General features: G+C 42.4%; 2 protein-coding genes across 2 annotated transcripts in view; one reads left to right on the top strand and one right to left on the bottom strand.

The window, feature by feature from the left end:
• The window catches only part of LOC109867012 (ovochymase-2), a 19,160-nt gene extending 6,043 nt beyond the window's left edge, over positions 1–13,117 (bottom strand). The window contains exons 1-9 of the mRNA XM_031801441.1: positions 13,033–13,117; positions 9,136–9,231; positions 8,751–8,902; positions 8,355–8,550; positions 2,790–2,930; positions 1,813–1,943; positions 1,139–1,232; positions 739–870; positions 463–519 (exon numbers count right to left, since the gene is read on the bottom strand). Coding sequence (XP_031657301.1) covers positions 463–519; positions 739–870; positions 1,139–1,232; positions 1,813–1,943; positions 2,790–2,930; positions 8,355–8,550; positions 8,751–8,902; positions 9,136–9,231; positions 13,033–13,117 — 1,084 coding nt within the window. The remainder of the gene's footprint in view (positions 1–462; positions 520–738; positions 871–1,138; positions 1,233–1,812; positions 1,944–2,789; positions 2,931–8,354; positions 8,551–8,750; positions 8,903–9,135; positions 9,232–13,032) is intronic.
• Positions 13,118–16,024: 2,907 nt separating this feature from the next.
• LOC109866811 (B-cell receptor CD22-like) lies at positions 16,025–18,741 on the top strand. The gene is made up of 2 exons (XM_031801925.1): positions 16,025–16,080; positions 16,543–18,741. The coding sequence occupies exons 1-2, from the start codon at positions 16,026–16,028 to the stop codon at positions 18,372–18,374; spliced, it is 1,887 nt and encodes a 628-aa protein (XP_031657785.1). The 5' UTR covers position 16,025; the 3' UTR covers positions 18,375–18,741.
• The last annotated feature ends 563 nt before the right edge of the window (positions 18,742–19,304 follow it).

Below are 19,304 nucleotides of genomic sequence, written 5' to 3'. Positions count from 1 at the left end.
TCAACTACAGGACTTACAAATTTTTTATCTACTTTACAGCTACTTAGCAAGTTAGCTAACCGTAACCCTTTTAACTAACCCTTCCCTTCCCTTAACCCTAACCTTAACCCTTTAACCTAACTCCTAAACTTAACCCTAACGCTAACTCCTAGCCTAGCTAACGTTAGCCAGCTAGCTAGAATTAATAACATATAATACCTTTCGCAAAATCATATCATCTAGTACGTTTTGCAACTTCGCAACATATTGTACCTTCCCAATCTTAAACGGCACTGCCCTCCACTGCTTAAAGGTAATTAACAAACGTTTAGTGTTAATTCTACTAAGCTAACATATGGAATTGTTTTAAGATGGTTATACCAAGGATCATTTAGCTATTTGATTTAGAATATAAGGGCCCCTTTAGGTATGAAAAAAAAGGTGCAGAAGGAAAGCCTGGTCTAAGGACAACGCATAACCAACCTGGCAGTGAGTGTTGAAAGTGAACAGTGTCATCCTCTGACTCCCCGTCCAGCAGGTCTGAGTAAAGAGTCAGATTGTCTGTGATCAACTAGCATGACAGAACAGCCAAATTTATATAAAGTATTGAAGGATTTATCCTATCATGCAACAGTTATGAAATGTAAAATATTGTTAACGCATGATCTGTTATAGAAAGTTTCATGATAACCTGATCTGTGGGCTTCTTATGGTGAGTAATATGAATGTGTGGTTTATGTGTGTCGGTGTCACACTCACCGATCTTACTGATGAATGACACGGTGGCGTGGAAGCCTCGGTAGGTGACTGTGCTATCAGAGGTGAACTGGAGGACCATCACGTTGTCATAGCTCAGGACGGGGGGAGGCACATTCCTACCACACAGCACCGCTTACACAAGGACACAAACATTACCCTACTTGAAATGTTTGTTTGTGTGTGTGTGTGCGTGCGTGCGTGCGTGCGTGTGTGTGCGTGTGTGTGTGTGTGTGCGTGTGTGTGTGTGTGTGCATGCGTACAAAAGAGATATCTCTTTCAGCTTGAGTTGAGTTTTGTTCATTTATATTTCAGCATCTATTACAATTATTAATGTGCCATACAAGTCAAATCCATTTGGATAGGTTTGTTGGACAATTGATCTTAGGGCCAGATTCTGTACCTATCTCCTCTTTTGTATCCACATCTCCAAGAACAGTCAGCGAGTCATATTCACAGTCATCCGATTGCTCCAGTTCAAAGTCATCAAAGTCAAGCTGCAAGACAAAAGACAATCAAATGAAAAATGAAAAAATGAAGGAAACAGCACCTTCACTCATCTTAATTTCAACAAAAAATGTGGCAAGTGCATTTACAGTGTTTCAGTCTGTTATTATTGTTATTGTTTAATCAAGGTGAGTATCACATTCTTTCCAGTACATGTAAACTGATCCCATCCACACCAGAGACTGAACGAACTATCACTGTGTAGGCAGAGTGCCACCATGAATGTATTCATGATTCCACTGGGAGAGATCAGTCTCTGGGGTATCGCTTCAGTCACAACGACAACATGAGAGGACACAATTATATATATATATATTTTTTTACCTTTATTTAACTAGGCAAGTCAGTTTAAGAACAAATTCTTATTTTCAATGACGGCCTAGGAACAGTGGGTTAACTGCCTTGTTCAGGGGCAGATCTTTACCTTGTCAGCTCGGGGATTCGATCTTGCAACCTTTCGGTTACTAGTCCAATGCTCTAATCACTAAGCTACCTTCCACCCTAGGACAGGACAGTACACAAACTATTACAACCCTTACTGCATAAGAAGTACAGGTCAACATGTGTCACCTTGACAACGTGACCCTTGGGGGCGTAGATTACCCAGTGGCAGACAGAGTCGTTGCTGTAGGATTGTGGGTAGTTGAGACTGTGTACGGCCCTCTGATCCTGGACCAGAGCCACGGTGCCACATCCCGACGCTGCACAAACACAAAGGAAACATTATCAGCCACAAGCCATGCCCTCTCTGTGGCTCCATACTCACACTGTCACACACTTAACCCTTGACAATACATGTGCATCAGTGCAACACAAACACTGTCCGCCAGGCATCTTGGCTCCTATCTCTGACCCACGTGGTGGTGTAGTTACAGTGCAGGAGTGTGTGTTTTCATCACAGAACCTCTGCACCTCATTACCAGGTCATGGCACTGCCTTGTGCCTTCCTGGCTGCTATGTAACTATGGGAGAGTCAGCCCCATGAGCATGAATGTGTGTGTGTTTTTGTGTGCGTGATAGCGTGTGTGTGTGTGTGCATGAGTGTGTGTGTGGGCGTGCGTGCGAGTGAAAGTGCATATGCCTGTGTGTGTCTGACTAGCAGCAGTTGGAGGGTGTGAGGCTCACAGGGTGTAGGACCGTACTGGGATTGAAAGAGAGAGTAGGGAGCCTCTATCATTTGTCAGGAACTCAGAGCAACTAGACACATCCTGTCAGCAGGCAGGGTGATGAAACATCAGACCCAGCACACAGCTCTGCCCTGAAGGCCACTGCCAAACAACGTATTCTATCATCAAGTCACAAATGCAATACACAGCTATTTGTAGTACAGACAGAGAACATGAGAATTATTTAACAAAAAACAAATGCTGTGAGGATCCATCCGTTAGTGTCAGACTATGTCTTTATAATCGCAATGCACACACAGTAATGATGACATACTACTCCCTAAACTGGTTTAACCTGAGTTCTGAGTTGTTCTATTCCTGAGCTGGGGGGGTTAGGCTTGGTGAGCCAAGGAAGCGTGGGTTGACGTAACGGTTACTCACCAGGCACAGAATTTCCCTCGACACCTCGGAATCTAACAACAAATCCGCTTCCTGTTCCACTGACATCAGACACAAATTGGAGAGAAGCACTGTGGGAGTCGATGAGCACTGGGGGCGGGGTGGCGCTGCCACAGAACCTCCCTAAGAGACAGCCAATGGGAGATCACAAAGTCAAACCCCCCCATCAACTGGTGGGAAGGAGAAAACTAGGGAGACATACAGTACCAGTCAAAGGTTTGGACACACCTACTCAATCAAGGGTTTTCTTTATTTTTTGCTATTTTCTACATTGTAAAATAATAGTGAGGACATCAAAACTATGAAATAACACATATAGAATCATGAAATAACCAAAAAAAGTATTAAACAAATGAAAATATATTTTATATTTGAGATTCTTCAAAGTAGCCACCCTTTGCCTTGATGACACACCTCCAGGCTTTGTAAGGGCTATTTGACCAAGAAGGAGAGTGATGGAGTGCTGCATCAGATGACCTGGTGACCTCCACAATCACCCGACCTCAACCCAATTGAGATGGTTTGGGATGTGTTGGACTGCAGAGTGAAGGAAAAGCAGCCAACAAGTGCTCAGCATATATGGGAGCTCCTTCAAGATTGTTGGGAAAGTATTCCAGGTGAAGCTGGTTGAGAGAATGCCAAGAGTGTGCAAAGCTGTAATCAAGGCAAAGGGTTGCTACTTTGAAGAATCTAAAATCTAAAATATATTTTGATTTGTTTAACACTTCTTTGGTTACTACATGATTCCATATGTGTTATTTGATATTTTTGATGTCTTCACTATTATTCTACAATGTAGAAAATAGTAAAAATAAAGAAAAACCCTTGAATGAGTAGGTGTGTCCAAACTTTTGACTGGTATTGTACAGCAGCCTTATCTCTCACCAATAGGCCTCCCTGAGTCTGCACCCACAGATACTGTGAGTTGGTCACTGTGACAGAGGGTGTCATTCTCCATGTCGAATTCCAAGAATTCCAGCAGAATACTGCTCCCTATAGGAACGCTGATGGACCAGGAACATATCCTACGAGAGAGAGAGAAAGATGTTTACTGTAATGTAATTTAAGCTTTCAACCGATATAAAATATTTGTAGATACATAAATGTTTAAAATCCATAATTGTTATGATTATTTATTTGAATTGCGTGCTCTCCAGATTCACCAGAAGTTATCCCACTAGTGGGACGCTTAGCCTTAATGGCCTGCATCAAAGTCAGATTAGGATATAAAGTTGAAGGACATAAATTTACACTTAGATTAGAGTCATTAAAACTCATTTTTCAACCACTCCACCAATGTCATGTTAACAAACTTTAGTTTTGGCAAGTCGGTTAGGACATCTACTTTGTGCATGACACAAGTCATTTTTCCCCAAAAAAATTACAGACAGATTATTTCACTTATAATTCACTGTATCACAATTCCAGTGGGTCAGATGTTTACATACACTAAGTTGACTGTGCCTTTAAACAGCTTGGAAAATTCCAGAGAATTATGCAATGGCTTTAGAAGCTTCCGATAGTCTAATTGACATAATTTGAGTCAATTGGAGGTGTACCTGTGGAGGTGTACCTCAGTGCCTCTTTGCTTGACATCATGGGAAAATCAAAAGAAATCAGCCAAGACCCCAGAAAAAAAATTGTGTCCCTCCACAAATTTTGGTTCATCCTTGGGAGCAATTTCAAAAGGCCTGAAGGTATCACGTTCATCTGTACAAACAATAGTACGCAAGTATAAACACCATGGAACCACGCAGTCGTCATACCGCTCAGGAAGGAGACACGTTCTGTCTCCTAGAGATGAACGTACTTTGGTGCAAAAAGTGCAAATCAATTCCAGAACAACAGCAAAGGACCTTGTGAAGATGCTGGAGAAAACAGGTACAAAAGTATCTATATCCACAGTAAAACGAGTCCTATATCGAAAGAACTTGAAAGGCCACTCAGCAAGGAAGAAGCCACTGCTCCAAAACCACCATAAAAAATATATTGATATATTGAAGCAACATCAGTCAGGAAGTTAAATCTTGGTTGCAAATCGGTCTTCCAAATGGACATTAACCCCAAGCATACTTCCAAAGTTGTGGCAAAATGGCTTAAGGACAACAAAGTCAAGGTATTGGAGTGGCCATCACAAAGCCCTGACCTCAATCCCATAGCAAATTTGTGGGCAGAACTGAAAAAGTGTGTGTGAGCAAGAAGACCTACAAACCTGACTCAGTTACACCAGCTCTGTCAGGAGGAATGGGCCGAGATTCACCTACCTTATTGTGGGAAGCTTGTGGAAGACTACCCAAAATGTTTGACCCAAACAATGCAAAGGCAATGCTACCAAATACTAATTGAGTGTATGTAAACTTCTGACCCACTGGGAATGTGATGAAAGAAATAAAAGCTGAAAAAAATCGTTCTCTTTACTATTATTCTGGCATTTCACATTCTTAAAATAAAGTGGTGATCCTAACTAACCTAAAACAGGGAATTTTTACCCAGATTACATTTCAGGAATTGTGAAAAACTGAGTTTAAATATATTTGGCTAAGGTGTATGTAAACTTCCGAATTCAACTGTAAGCCAAGGACTAGATAAAGTGTATTTTTACTACTACTTTTTGCTACTACTTTCACCACTTTTAGTCTTGAAAGCTTTGGATGTTTACTACACTGTGGATCCTTAAACATCTGGGAGGGGCTAAGGCTTAAGAGGGTGTGAACGATGCTGAATGGGTGTAGACAAAGAAGGGCTCTTCAGTAAATGTACCAAAATATTCACGGCCATTTTCTTAAAAGTGGGGTTATAAGTTTATCAACTTTCAAAGCAGAATTACTTCCCCATTGTTCCTCAACTGCAGTGTATGATATAACATGTTATAGCTCTGAGTCAACTCTTTAATCTAATGTAAAAAAACGTCATTTCGAAAATTGGTCTACTCACAAAATTGTCTGTGGCGTCCGAACGGTTTGGCCTACAAACTAATTTTAGCCCCCTATGGAAGGATGAGACTCATGAACACAATGGTTTTGTTAGTTTTTCTCTACGTCCCCCTGAAGTTGGTTTATCCAATCTGTCAACTTCTGTCTGTAGCATCAGAACAGTTTGGGCTACATGTAACCCCTCTGATGTACAACAAGCACATGTCAGTTATTTTGCTAAGATGCCCCCAGGCCTCAGAAGACTAGTCTGAAGGTCCGCTGGTACCAGTCCAGAAAATTAATGGAAGTATATATGTAGATAGTTTAGTTCCCGAAAATAAGGGGTTAAATACATGTAAAAAACAAAAACAATAAATGTTTCCTGATCTTTCTTATATCTCTCAGATATAGGGTAGACACTTCGGAACAAAATTCCTTTAGATCTATTTTTGTTGTTCCATGTAGTGAATCTGTTATTTAATGCGTTCATATGGGCTAATGGCAGTAACATGCTGACCACACTGCTCGCGTCGTGTGCGCGAGCGTTGCATAATAAATGTACAAATACATGTTACTCAATCATTGCACCCACACTGCTCGTGCGCACCAACAAGCGTCTGCATTGCCAAGCGCTAAAATAGAAGTCAGTTCTATTTGTGATGCTGAACACCGTGCAAGTTCTGCCTCTCCAATCTCCTCATTGGTTTATAGAAACATATACCCATGTGCCATCTCCTCATTGGTGATTGAAAGATGAACTGAGGTCAGTCGGTCAGTTATGGTAATACACCTTATTATGAAAGTTAGATGCCAATTGCCATATAAAGTCCAAAGAAGAACAAGCCTGGAAGGAGGAGAGATGAATAGAAACGATTCAGTTGACTGTTTTATGTGTGGATTAATTGTTGGAGTAGAGGACTTTTTGCATTTCAGGTAAAATAACAACTCAACGTTTATGTCCCAGGACAAATTAGCTAGCAACAGCAAGCTCGCTAAATAGGACAAATTAGCTAGCAACTGCAAGCTAGCTAGCTAAATTACCATAAATGTTTAATGCTTTTCGACCTGTCCCCAAATTAATATAATTGGTACAGAGATTGTTTTGATATTTCAACCTGCATATCGTGATCGTGTTTGGTGTGGGGGGACAAAATCAATTTGCGCACGATGGCGGACGCGGATTTGGGCGCACCTCTGTTTTGGGCATGGAGTAAGGCCAAATACCTTTTCATCAAATAATTTTGTATTAAATGTGTTGATACTTCAAGGGAATGCCTTGGTTTAGACAGGGCTTAGACGCTTATGGATTAAAGTTCTCTGAACAATTGGAGAACATGACTTTAAATAGAACCACGAGGAAACCTGAAGAAATTTGGTTGTTGGAGTACTGAAATTCCCGCAGAAGAACATTGTTTCTTAAAGTTCTCAGAACTATTTGAGAACATTCCCAATGTCAAACCATTCTGAGAACTTTCCTAGAACATTACAAAAAAACAACATTAAATGTAACCATGTTTGAACTTTTAGGAAGCATTCTGTTAATGTAATTAAAGGGATACTTCGGGATAATGGCAATGATGCCCTTTATCTACTTCCCCAAAGTCAGATGAATTTTAAGTCTCTGTGTCCAGTATGAAGGAAGTTAGAGGTAGATTTGCGAGCCAATGCTAACTAGCATTGCTAGCATATAACCATACACTTCCAGTCATTGCGCTAACACTAGTTAGCAATTGCATTACACTAGTGGTAGTTAGCAACTTCCTTCAATCTGCACGCAGAGACATAAAAATGGTATCCACAAGTTCCTGACTCTAGAGAAGTAGATTAAGGGCCTCATTGCCAAAATCCTGAAGTATCCCTTTAAATAGCAGGACAGTTATGTTTTTTGTCAAGTTCCTACAAATGTGCTGAGAATGTTCCAAAGCCAAGAAACTATGCTTCAACATTTCCAGAAAGTTGTGGGAAGGTTGTCTGCAAAATAACCATAGGAAACCCCCTCTCACCAAGCTCTAAGAAACATATGGTTGTTAGAATGTTCTGTGCCAGCCGGGGAGTGGTGAGGGCAAATTGGTCTGAAAGTAAATAGTCCTAAAAGCATACTTAATTCAAGGGCATTCAATGAGCGCATTCAGTTCAGCACAGCTCTCCCTCACTCCCCGTCTGCAACGGGCCTGTGCACTGTCACTGGATTACACCCACTCATTGTTGTTGTAGAGATGGCCTGAGAGGCTTGGGTTTCTGATGAGACCCTCACTACCGCTCACAAGCCCATCCCTCACACTGCACAGTCCTGCAGCACAGTACACACACACACACACCATCAAATACACTGTCCAAAGAGTGCGATAACATCATACAGTAAAAGGTTAATTGTACAAATTGCATAAATGAGCTATTGTGTAAAAATGTAAGTAGCTATTTAGATGACAAAGAGGACATGGTCGTTCCAAACATGCAAGTAAATGCATTGTGGAATTGATATACAAGAAGAAGAAATCCAACTTACTTGAGTTGGGCCTTTGGTTTGGGTTAGCATCTGCTGTTGAAGCAAACACAACAACAAAATCATTTGTTAGACCATCTGTTATACAATCTGTTATACATATCCAAACTTGATTAAAAAGTGTTAGATAACCTTCTCTGAGTTTCATCTTGATCCAGGGCAGGAGCATCTTGACGTCAGTGAATACCCCCGGGGATCCTCTCTTGGCCGACGACTTGGCCTTGTTGTTGATCCAGCTACGGCCACAACCTTTCCCCCAGGAGGTGACCCCCACCACGACCCAGTGGCCGTCCTCCCTGGGGCAGATCAGAGGACCCCCAGAGTCCCCCTGGAGATGGGAGAACACAACATTATCTGATAAGGGACCTCTCAAAGGAATGATGAGAAGTCTATGGACAGATATAACCCCATTTGTCCAGAGATCCTCCACCAGAAACTGGACAGAGATCACTGAATCATAATAACACTGTGTTATAGAGTTTAACATGCAGAGTCAGACAGCACTGTGATGTAGTCTATCTAGTGTACCTGGCAGGCGTCCTTTCCTCCTCTCTCTGGTCCAGCACACAGCACAGTGAGGGCCTGCTGTGTGGGTCTCAGGGTCTGGAGAACATACTTGCACTTAGCTGGCTCCACCAACTCCAGCTGCACCTCTCTTAGAATGGCAGGTAGAAGACCGCCTGAATGTGAATACAGTGGGTTTCCATTAGCCTGATCCCAGATCTGTTTGTGCTGTCTTGCCAATTCCTTATGGTCAAACCATGGTCATAAGACAGCACAAACAGATATGGGATCAGGCTAGGTCTCCATCATCAAAACATCAAACATATACAAGTGAAGAGTAAAGTATCCATGTTGATGTGTTAGTTTGAAGTTAATGTCAACCTGAAGGTAAAGTTAATCTGGGCCTTACGTTCTTTGGTCCGTCCCCATCCACTCACAAGGCAGCTGGTCCTGGGTGGGAAGTTCTCACTGGGCAGAGGCAGGCATATGGGCTGAACACAGCGACCTGCAGAGGATGTAAGCACAGATATTTTTGAAAAGATTTCCTACAGTGACAAGAATGTCTGGCCAAACTCCGTCAATGACGTAGACATCATAATGTCCATAAAGGGTGGGTTATACAGTGGGGCAAAAAAGTATTTACTCAGCCACCAATTGTGCAAGTTCTCCCACTTAAAAAGATGAGGCCTGTAATTTTCATCATAGGTACACTTCAACTATGACAGACAAAATGAGAAAAAAATCACATTGTAGGATTTTTTATGAATTTATTTGCAAATTATGGTGGAAAATAAGTATTTGGTCACCTACAAACAAGCAAGATTTCTGGCTCTCACAGACCTGTAACTTCTTCTTTAAGAGGCTCCTCTGTCCTCCACTCGTTACCTGTTATAATGACACCTGTTTGAACTTGTTATCAGTATAAAAGACACCTGTCCACAACCTCAAACAGTCACACTCCAAACTCCACTATGGCCAAGACCAAAGAGCTGTCAAAGGACACCAGAAACAAAATTGTAGACCTGCACCAGGCTGGGAAGACTGAATCTGCAATAGGTAAGCAGCTTGGTTTGAATAAATCAACTGTGGGAGCAATTATTAGGAAATGGAAGACATACAAGACCACTGATAATCTCCCTCGATCTTGGGCTCCACGCAAGATCTCGCCCCGTGGGGTCAAAATGATCACAAGAACGGTGAGCAAAAATCCCAGAACCACACGGGGGGACCTAGTTAATGACCTGCAGAGAGCTGGGACCAAAGTAACAAAGCCTACCATCAGTAACACACTACGCCGCCAGGGACTCAAATCCTGCAGTGCCAGACGTGTCCCCCTGCTTAAGCCAGTGCATGTCCAGGTCCGTCTGAAGTTTGTTAGAGAGCATTTGGATGATCCAGAAGAAGATTGGGAGAATGTCATATGGTCAGATGAAACCAAAATATAACTTTTTGGTAAAAACTCAACTCGTCGTGTTTGGAGGACAAAGAATGCTGAGTTGCATCCAAAGAACACCATACCTACCGTGAATCATGGGGGTGGAAACATCATGCTTTGGGGCTGTTTTTCTGCAAAGGGACCAGGACGACTGATCCGTGTAAAGGAAAGAATGAATGGGGCCATGTATCATGAGATTTTGAGTGAAAACCTCCTTCCATCAGCAAGGGCCTTGAAGATGAAACGTGGCTGGGTCTTTCAGCATGACAATGATCCCAAACACACCGCCCGGGCAACGAAGGAGTGGCTTCGTAAGAAGCATTTCAAGGTCCTGGAGTGGCCTAGCCAGTCTACAGATCTCAACCCCATAGAACATCTTTGGAGGGAGTTGAAAGTCTGTGTTGTCCAGCAACAGCCCCAAAACATCATTGCTCTAGAGGAGATCTGCATGGAGGAATGGGCCAAAATACCAGCAACAGTCTGTGAAAACCTTGTGAAGACTTACAGAAAACATTTGACCTCTGTCATTGCCAACAAAGGGTATATAACAAAGTATTGAGATAAACTTTTGTTATTGACCAAATACTTATTTTCCACCATAATTTGCAAATAAATTCATTAAAAATCCTACAATGTGATTTTCTGGAATTTTTTTTCTCATTTTGTCTGTCATAGTTGAAGTGTACCTATGATGAAAATTACAGGCCTCTCTTATCTTTTTAATGGGGGAACTTGCACAATTGGTGGCTGACTAAATACTTTTTTGCCCCACTGTATCAACCGCCCGTCACTATAACGGAGAGAAAACCTGCCCAATCGGATATGTCCATTGATTTCCAGCAGAGCTATGTCATAGCTCATAGGAGAGGCGTGCTGGTAATTTTCGTGAATTTTGATGGTGTTCACAGTGAAGGTCTGTTCTTCTTCATCAGGAACCCTTTGGTCGTACTCCCCAATCACAACACTAACGTTCCTCAGAAAGTTTCTATGGAAGAAAAAAGGAGGAGACATTAGGGGCATGCTGTTTTGCACCAACGGGGAGGGACTGAAACGGGGAGGGACTACCTGGACTTGAGATGGGATGGAACTTACGTAGAGACGACGGAGAAGCAGTGGGCAGCAGTCAGGATCCAGCGCTCCGTCAGGATAGCCCCTCCACAGAAATGAAAACCCCTGGACCTCAGTGAAACCTTCAAATCATCCCAAATTCCATGTCATTGTGATGTCTTTAAGCCTGTATTTGCGTGGCCTGTGTGGTCCAGCGGACCAGAGCATGGGTTCGAATCTAGCCCTCTGACTCACCCTCCCCTATCTTTTATATTGAGCTATCTCTTCAATAAAGCTAGAAAAAACGCCTGTATCTGTGTTATCCTCATTGCCATATTTCTCAAAAGGGGGTGTCACATGTACAGTAAAAGGAAGTCACTTGCCAACCAGGGGTGGGATCCATATCTTGCCTCCAACCCTCCAACGATTCTCAAAGAGCGGTCAAGGAGGTTCCTGATCTGTGGAAGACCGCACTTTGGACCTGTAGGTGGAAAAAAAGCTTGTTCAACAAAATACACTACATGACCAAAAGTATGTGAACACCTGCTCATCGAACATCTCATTCCAAAATCATGGGCATTAATATGGAGCTGGTCCACACTTTGCTGCTATAACAGCCTTCACTCATCTAGGAAGGCTTTCCACTAGATGTTGAAACATTGCTGCGGTGACTTGCTTCCATTCAGCAAAAAGACCATTAGTGAAGTTAGGCACTGATGTTGGGTGATTAGGCCTGGCTCGCAGTCGGCATTCCAATTCATCTCAAAGGTGTTCGATGGGGTTGAGGTCAGGGCTCTGTGCAGGCCAGTCAAGTTCTTCTACACCGATCTCGACAAAGCATTTCTGTATGGACCTTGCTTTGTGCACGGGGGCATTGTCATGCTGAAACAGGAAAGGGCCTTCCCGAAAACTTTTGCCACAAATTTGGAAACACAGAATCATCTAGAATGTCATTGTATGCTGTAGCATTAAGATTCCCCTTCACTGGAACTAAGGGGCCTAGCCCAAACCATGAAAAACATCCTCAGACCATTATCCCTTCTCCACCAAACTTTACAGTTGGCACAATGCATTGGGGCAGGTAGCGTTTTCCTGGCATCCGCCAAACCCAGATCTGACAGATGGTGAAGATTGACAGATGGTGAAGCGTGATTCATCACTCCAGAGAACACGTTTCCACTGCTCCAGAGTCCAATGGCGGCGAGCTTTCCACCCCTCCAGTTAACGCTTGGCATTGCAAATGGTGATCTTAGGCGTCTGTGCGGCTGACCAGCAATGGAAACCCATTTCATGAAGCTCCCGATGAACAGTTATTGTGCTGATGTTGCTTTCAGAGGCAGTTTGGAACTCGGGAGTAAGTGTTGCAACCGAGGACAGACGATTTTTACATGCTACGTGCTTCAGCACTCGCTGGTCCCGTTCTGTGAACTTGTGTGGCCTACCACTTCGCGGCTGAGCCGTTGTTACTCCTAGACGTTTCCACTTCACAGTAACAGCACTAAACAGTTGACCGGGTCAGCTCTAGCAGGGCATAAATTTGTTGGCATCCTATGACGGTGCCATGTTAATGGTCACTGAGCTCTTCATTAAGGCCATTCTACTGCCAATGTTTGTCTATGGAGATTGAATGGCTATGTGCTGGATTTTATACACCTGTCAATAACGGGTGTGTCTGAAATAGCCCAATCCACTAATTTGAAGGGGTCTCTACATACGTTTATATATAGTGTACAATTGGTCATTCAAATTTACACAATTCAATCAATGTATCTTTCAATCTGTGTACCCTGCTAACCTATTACTGGTATACATTTGATAACTTACCAGAGAGATCATCTGAAATTCCAGTGTTGATACAGTAACACAGACAGAGTAGAACCCCAGTGGTCTTCACCCGTGAACCTCCCATTCTGACTCCTGACTGGGGTCTTGCTGGCTAAGACAAGTGGGTTTATATGGTGGGGGGGGGTAACTATGTGGGTAGGGTTACTTGTTAACCAGACTGCAGGCGTCTGTAAAGAACAGAGCTCGGCTAGAGTTATAGTGAGGAAGACAGGAGAGTAACACGTTAGACTCGCATACTGCCTCAGACAACAGCGCTCAGGGTGACTCCCCCTCAGAACATGACAACAACTATCTCTGGTGAACCGTCATTTGTGGTGGGAGACCAACACAGCCAGACATTTTCTTCTTTACAACGGAGCACGCATTGAAACTGATCCATGGTATTGTAATCTGATAGTTTCCAACTATTCTGTCAGTGTCTTAAACCTAGGGCAGGATCAGTATAATATAGGCAGTGGCACCACGCTGTCTATGACAAAACAACCCCATAAAATCAACCAAAGAGGAGGGCCAAGACATCCATAAACCACCCTGGACAATGTGGAGAATCCTCAGAGATCCAAACATTTAAAGGAACAGCAGACATGAGAGGAGTGGCTGAAGGAATAGACAGAAAGAGAACAACGTAAATAGATCTCAAAAATGAATTCAAAGATATTAAAGCATTTGATTACTACTACAGTGCTGTTTGGGTTGTTAATCACATTTGTCCCACCATTCTTGATTTCTTGTCCTTTTTCTGTTTTTTTCCTTACATTTGAATTGTTTGACATTTTACTGCATTGTTAGGAGCTAGTAACATAAGCATTTCGCTGCACCCGCTATAACACCTGCCAAACTGTGTACGTGACCAAATTTGATTTGATTTAAAGGCTGATTTTCATCTTATCAATCGATGGCCATGGAAACAGTTAGAGGAACAGGGCCACATTCAGTAGGCAGACTTTATCGGACATTGCAGACAGAAATGTAAGGAATAAGGCTGACGTTATTTTATTCTACATGTCAGAGAGGCATGTTGTTCTACATAACATATTTCTATTTGTACATTGTTGTGCCTTGCTGAAGGCGCTCCAGGCTAGTTTACTGCTGCCTGGGTATTCAGCTGACGTACTGTGTGCGGTACAGGGAAGCTGGGCTATCAACAAAGACATCTTCTCATGACGGTCAACTTGACCTTTAAAGCTGAGTTTATGAGACATGGCACAGGAAATGGGAACAATTCATTTGACTTCTTCAACTCTTCTGTCTTTTTGGATGAATGAGAAATGAATCTTCTATGATGCTGAGGGGATAGAGAGGTCTTATGGTGGATCTTATGAATCATTTGAATCTAGAAGTTCTTAAGTTTGCTCAATGCCCTTTCAGCCACAAAATTTCAAGCATACCAAAACTAAGAACACATGGGACTTGCTTGGCCGGCAGGGATCTGGTACAGTTGAGGAAACATGGCATCAAAACAATACATTTCAAATCAGCATGATTTTCTGTTGATTTTCAGCATGTGTGTTCTGTTGAACACACATCAAGACTGACACATTATTCCACAAACATAGTTAAATCTGATGTGATGTAAATGGGGGTTTACTTACCAGGAGCATTGGACTAGTCTGGTTGATAGTCAGGACACAAGTGAACATCAGTGACAACAACATCAGTCAGCTGTTGACTGTCATAGGACAAGCAACCTTTGGGAATGTGACAGAATGTCCTGTCCTTTATACAGACGATATTCATACAAACCCGATCTGAACAGCACAAGTGTATCTGCTCTGAACTAATATTGTAACATACTGTAGGCTACCCCTAGAAAGCACAACAGGGAAATCTATGCTGAAAGTGTGTGAGTGAGAGAGTGTATGTGTGTGTGTGAGAGTGTATGCACACACAAACACACTCTTTCAGCATAGATTTCCGAAACATTTCCATGTTGTTCATTCTAGGAAACATGCAGGAGTAGCCTACAGTATGTTACAATACTAGTTCAAAGCAGATGCAAATTATGAGGGCATCCCACTGTGCCCCTGAGTCTGACTCCCACTGGATCTGACTCCCACTGGTTCTGACTCCCACTGGGCACACTCAGTAGTGGCTCAGCCCTCAGCACAGACAACAGTTGCCAGGCTGCAGCTGCAGGTTGTTCCAGCACAGGATTTCCCATCTACCTGATGTGCATATTGATTCAGATAAATAAATGAATAACATGGATTAATTAAACAGTCATTACACTTCTTATCTCAAAATTGTCACAAATCTCACAATTGACTTGATGGAAACTAGCCTGACAGTTGACTTGATGGCAACTAGCCTGGTGTTTCTCATTAAAGAATGAGTTTTAAAGTTTTATTATAATTCTAGCAACTGCGTGTGGCAGAAGATTGCTGAGAAGTTCCACAACAAAATCAGTCTGCTAAGGTGAAAGTGTATATTTTAGTGTATATTTCAACAAGGACATTTTCAGACTTCACATCCTGTGTAAGTGTGCTCCACATATGAAGAAACACAGCCATATGCAATGTTCACACATTGTTAAGCCCTTTAGTGACATATTACAAGTTGCTATGCAGGAAATGGAATAAATAGGCAGGAAATAAGCTCTGCATTACCTGTAGCCCCCTTAACCGCAGCTCACTAGCTTACTGACTGGACGTCGCTCCCAACGCTGTAAGTACAGTATACTTTCTTCCATTTCTTTTGTAAATGATTTGTTTCTAGTCATCCTTCTGGGCATGGGAATACTACTCTGTACTTTTTCAGGTGAGTGAATTTGTGTTGCTGGAACATAGGCCTACAGTAGAAATAAATATATGGACTGTGGTTTCACATACTTAGTTTATATTGATTTCTGTATTAAAAAAAGAAGACCATATTGATGGTTCTCCCCTTAATTTACGTGTCAGGTTATTCAACATTTATAAAGTGTGTTTTATTGTCTATTTTGATTTAATTTCTCTGATTGCAGAATGTGAAACATGGCCGTAACAAAAGCAGGAAGTGTGTTCATGGCTTTTCTCTTCTCTGTGGGAGGTATGATAAATAATAGCAATATATTTCTCCTTTTAATCAGTATCGTTGTGTGACCTACAGACAAATATCATAAAACAATCAGAATAAGATGCTTCTAAATGTTCTTCTAGCGTGCCCAGTGTCACCTACATCGTCCTTCACTCTTCTCTGAGTAATGTTTATCTGTTGTTTCCAACCACACACACCACAGAAAATGTAGTGTCAACATCACATTGGAAGAATTAGGATGTTGTTGTGCTTATAGCATGTGCGTAGGGGTACTGTATACTACAAAGCAGGTTCAATGAGCAAGGCAGACAACTTAAATAAACAACCAGAAATAACAATGGATTTTCTGGTTCATTAATAAGAAAGCTAAACTTAGATATGTGTTTTAGGTTGAGTCAATTAGACCATGCCTATTTCAAGCTCATCTTAAAAAAATGAAGAAAATAGGCCTTATGATGTGTGATTGTATTGCAGTGAAACTGGCCCACAATGGATGGAGTGTGTCTTACACTCGGAAGCAAATCTGTATCTTGAAAGGTTCATCGGTGGACCTAACCTGCTTTTACACATATCCCAGTGGATATTTAGTCACCTCAACATTCTGGTTTAGTGCCAAACAAAGTGATAGGTGGAGAGAAAATTCAATCCCAGAGGACCTAACAGAAGACCCAGGGTATTCAGGTCGTGTGAAGTACCCTGGAACAGAAAGTGGTCACTCCACTCTGAGAATCACAGACCTGAGAGAGGAAGACTCAGCTGAGTATCACTTCTCGTTTCATAAACAGACTTCAGGTTTGGGTTATAGCTTACCGGGAACAGCTCTTTCCATCACAGGCCTGCAGGTGAAGGTGACAGGAAGTCAGAAACTGACACTGACCTGTAGCACCACCTGCCCTCTGAGTGACAACCCCACCTATATGTGGTACATGAATGGACAATATCTACAAGAAGATATCTTTCCCTGGTACCGATACTTAGTCAGCAGTAAATATGCAGGCAGCTACTCCTGTGCTGTAAAAGGCCATGAGAATCTCCACTCTCCTGCAGTGTGTGTTCATGGTCACAACTGTCAGAGTGTTACTACTGTCAATAGAAATATGTGTGCCTTAAAGGGGACATCAGTGGACATTTCCTGCACTTACACATATCCCAACGACCCCCAGATCAGTAAAGCATTCTGGTCTAATAAATGGGGTACTAGAGGAGAGCCTGAAGATCTGAGCCAGGACCCAAAGTATGTGGGTCGTGTGGAGTACCGTATTCCTGGAAATAAGGAGAATGACTGTACCCTGAGATTCACAGGTCTGAGAATGAGTGACTCAGCTGAGTACAGATTCAGGCTCAGAACCATTTTAGGAGGGAAGTTTGCTGGAACTCCTGTATTGCTGACTGTCACAGATGTCCTATTGGAGTTGGATCCCACATCTGTGTCAGAGGGGGAGAGTGCCATACTGAGATGTAGAACCAAATGTACACTGGGTCCAAACACAGCCTTTATTTGGTATAAGAATGGACAGCCTATACCAAACAACTATCCCTACTCCAACAGACTGTACCAAAACCCAGTCAGCAATGACGATGCAGGCAGCTACTCCTGTGCTGTAGATGGCCATGATGATCTCCACTCTCCGGAAGTGACTCTCAGAGTCAGATACAAACCAAAGAGCACCTCAGCTTCAGTCAGTCCCTCTGGTAAGATAGTGGAGGGCAGTTCAGTGACTCTGACATGCAACAGTGATGCCAACCCACCAGTGCAGAATTACACCTGGTTGAAGAGAAACGTAACTTCACCAAAAGCTTCAGGGCAGAGTTATACTATCACTAAAATCAGCTCTGAAGACAATGGAGAATACTACTGTGAGGCACGGAACATTTTAGGGGGAGAGAATTCCAGTCTCATTCCTATTTATATTCCTGTTGCTTTTCTTTGGGCTCCTGTAGTGGGGTTAGGGGTGGGAGCTGTTTTGGCTGCTGGAGCACTTGTCTTCACTTACTGCATGCTGAAGAGAAGATTCAGAGGAAGTGATCATTCCATAACGGACACACACAGTGTCCATGTCCATCCTGACCCTAACAGTGACACGTACACAGCTCTGATCAACATCAAGTCCCCTGAAAATGAAAATTTAAGGGGCACCACCAGTGACACGTACACAGCTCTGATCAACATCAAGTCCCCTGAAAATGACAAACAGGAAGGTGTAACACACACAGACCTCCAGAGAGAAGATCAAATCCCAGTATATGAAAACATCCCATTGTATGAGACCATCCTGAGAGTAGAACCACCACAGAGCCTGGACTGAAAGCATTTGGCAGACCCATGGTATCAAAGAAAACCTAGACCTCACATACACATTGATTTCTTTGAGATGAGGTTATTGAGCTTTAATTTATTATTCAAATGATTAAAAGCTGTAAGTGAAATTATGTATTAATAATGGACAACGGTCCCAAGATTATGCTTCTGTACTTTCCCTAAAGGATTTGCTATTATCGTGTTAGAAGTTATTCATTTGGCTGCTATCAGAGATAAATGTACCTTCCTGAAAAAATATAAAATATCATACTATTTATACTTATTTTATTCTCAAATGATTTGTGATAACTGTAGTTGAGAGTAAGTTACATGTTGTTGTAAATAAGGCCACGTTTTTAAATGAATAAAGTGAGTGAGTGTGTGTGTGCATTCTGCTTGCTTGCTTCAAAGTATGAAAGCATCCCACTGTGCAACTGTCTTATGTCCCTGAGCCGGTTTACCCTGCCGAGGGGTCTTACTCCCACTGGGCAGGCTCAGTAGTGACTCAGCCCTCAGCACGGACCCCGTTCCCAGGCTGCAGCTGCCAGCTGTTCCAGCACAGGCTTTCCCATCTACCTGATATGCATCTTGATTCAGAGAAATAAAATAACATGGATTCATGCAAAACGGTCATTACACTGTTAGGGACTCAATCTCACAAATCTCTCATCTGACTTGGTGGCAACGAGCCTGGTGTTTCTCATTAAAGAGTTGAAAGGAGCATTTTGACCATCATGGGTTTTGAGAATGGATGGCCAGTGATTAACTGAAATCATTTTACAGTAGGGATCCATTAATTATTAATTATTTAATGAATTCATTAATTATTACATTTTTGTCTAGAAATCAACACCACTACATTCATGTCAGCATTTTCTCGGTTAAACCAAGAGATTTAGAGCATATTGGCATGACTCACTTACTGCATGCTGCACAC

This window comes from Oncorhynchus kisutch, linkage group LG22 (genome assembly GCF_002021735.2).
Source record: "Oncorhynchus kisutch isolate 150728-3 linkage group LG22, Okis_V2, whole genome shotgun sequence".
Classification (NCBI taxonomy): Eukaryota; Metazoa; Chordata; class Actinopteri; order Salmoniformes; family Salmonidae; genus Oncorhynchus; species Oncorhynchus kisutch.
The sequence above is the reverse complement of the archived record's forward strand: the minus strand, read 5'-3'. Positions and strand labels throughout refer to the sequence as shown.

Excerpts from the sequence above, each read along its gene's own strand:
- LOC109866811 (XM_031801925.1), top strand. The coding sequence starts at position 16,026 with ATGGCCGTAACAAAAGCAGGAAGTGTGTTCATGGCTTTTCTCTTCTCT. Across the intron at positions 16,081-16,542 it reads TTTTCTCTTCTCTGTGGGAG|TGAAACTGGCCCACAATGGA; the intron begins GTATGATAAATA and ends ATTGTATTGCAG.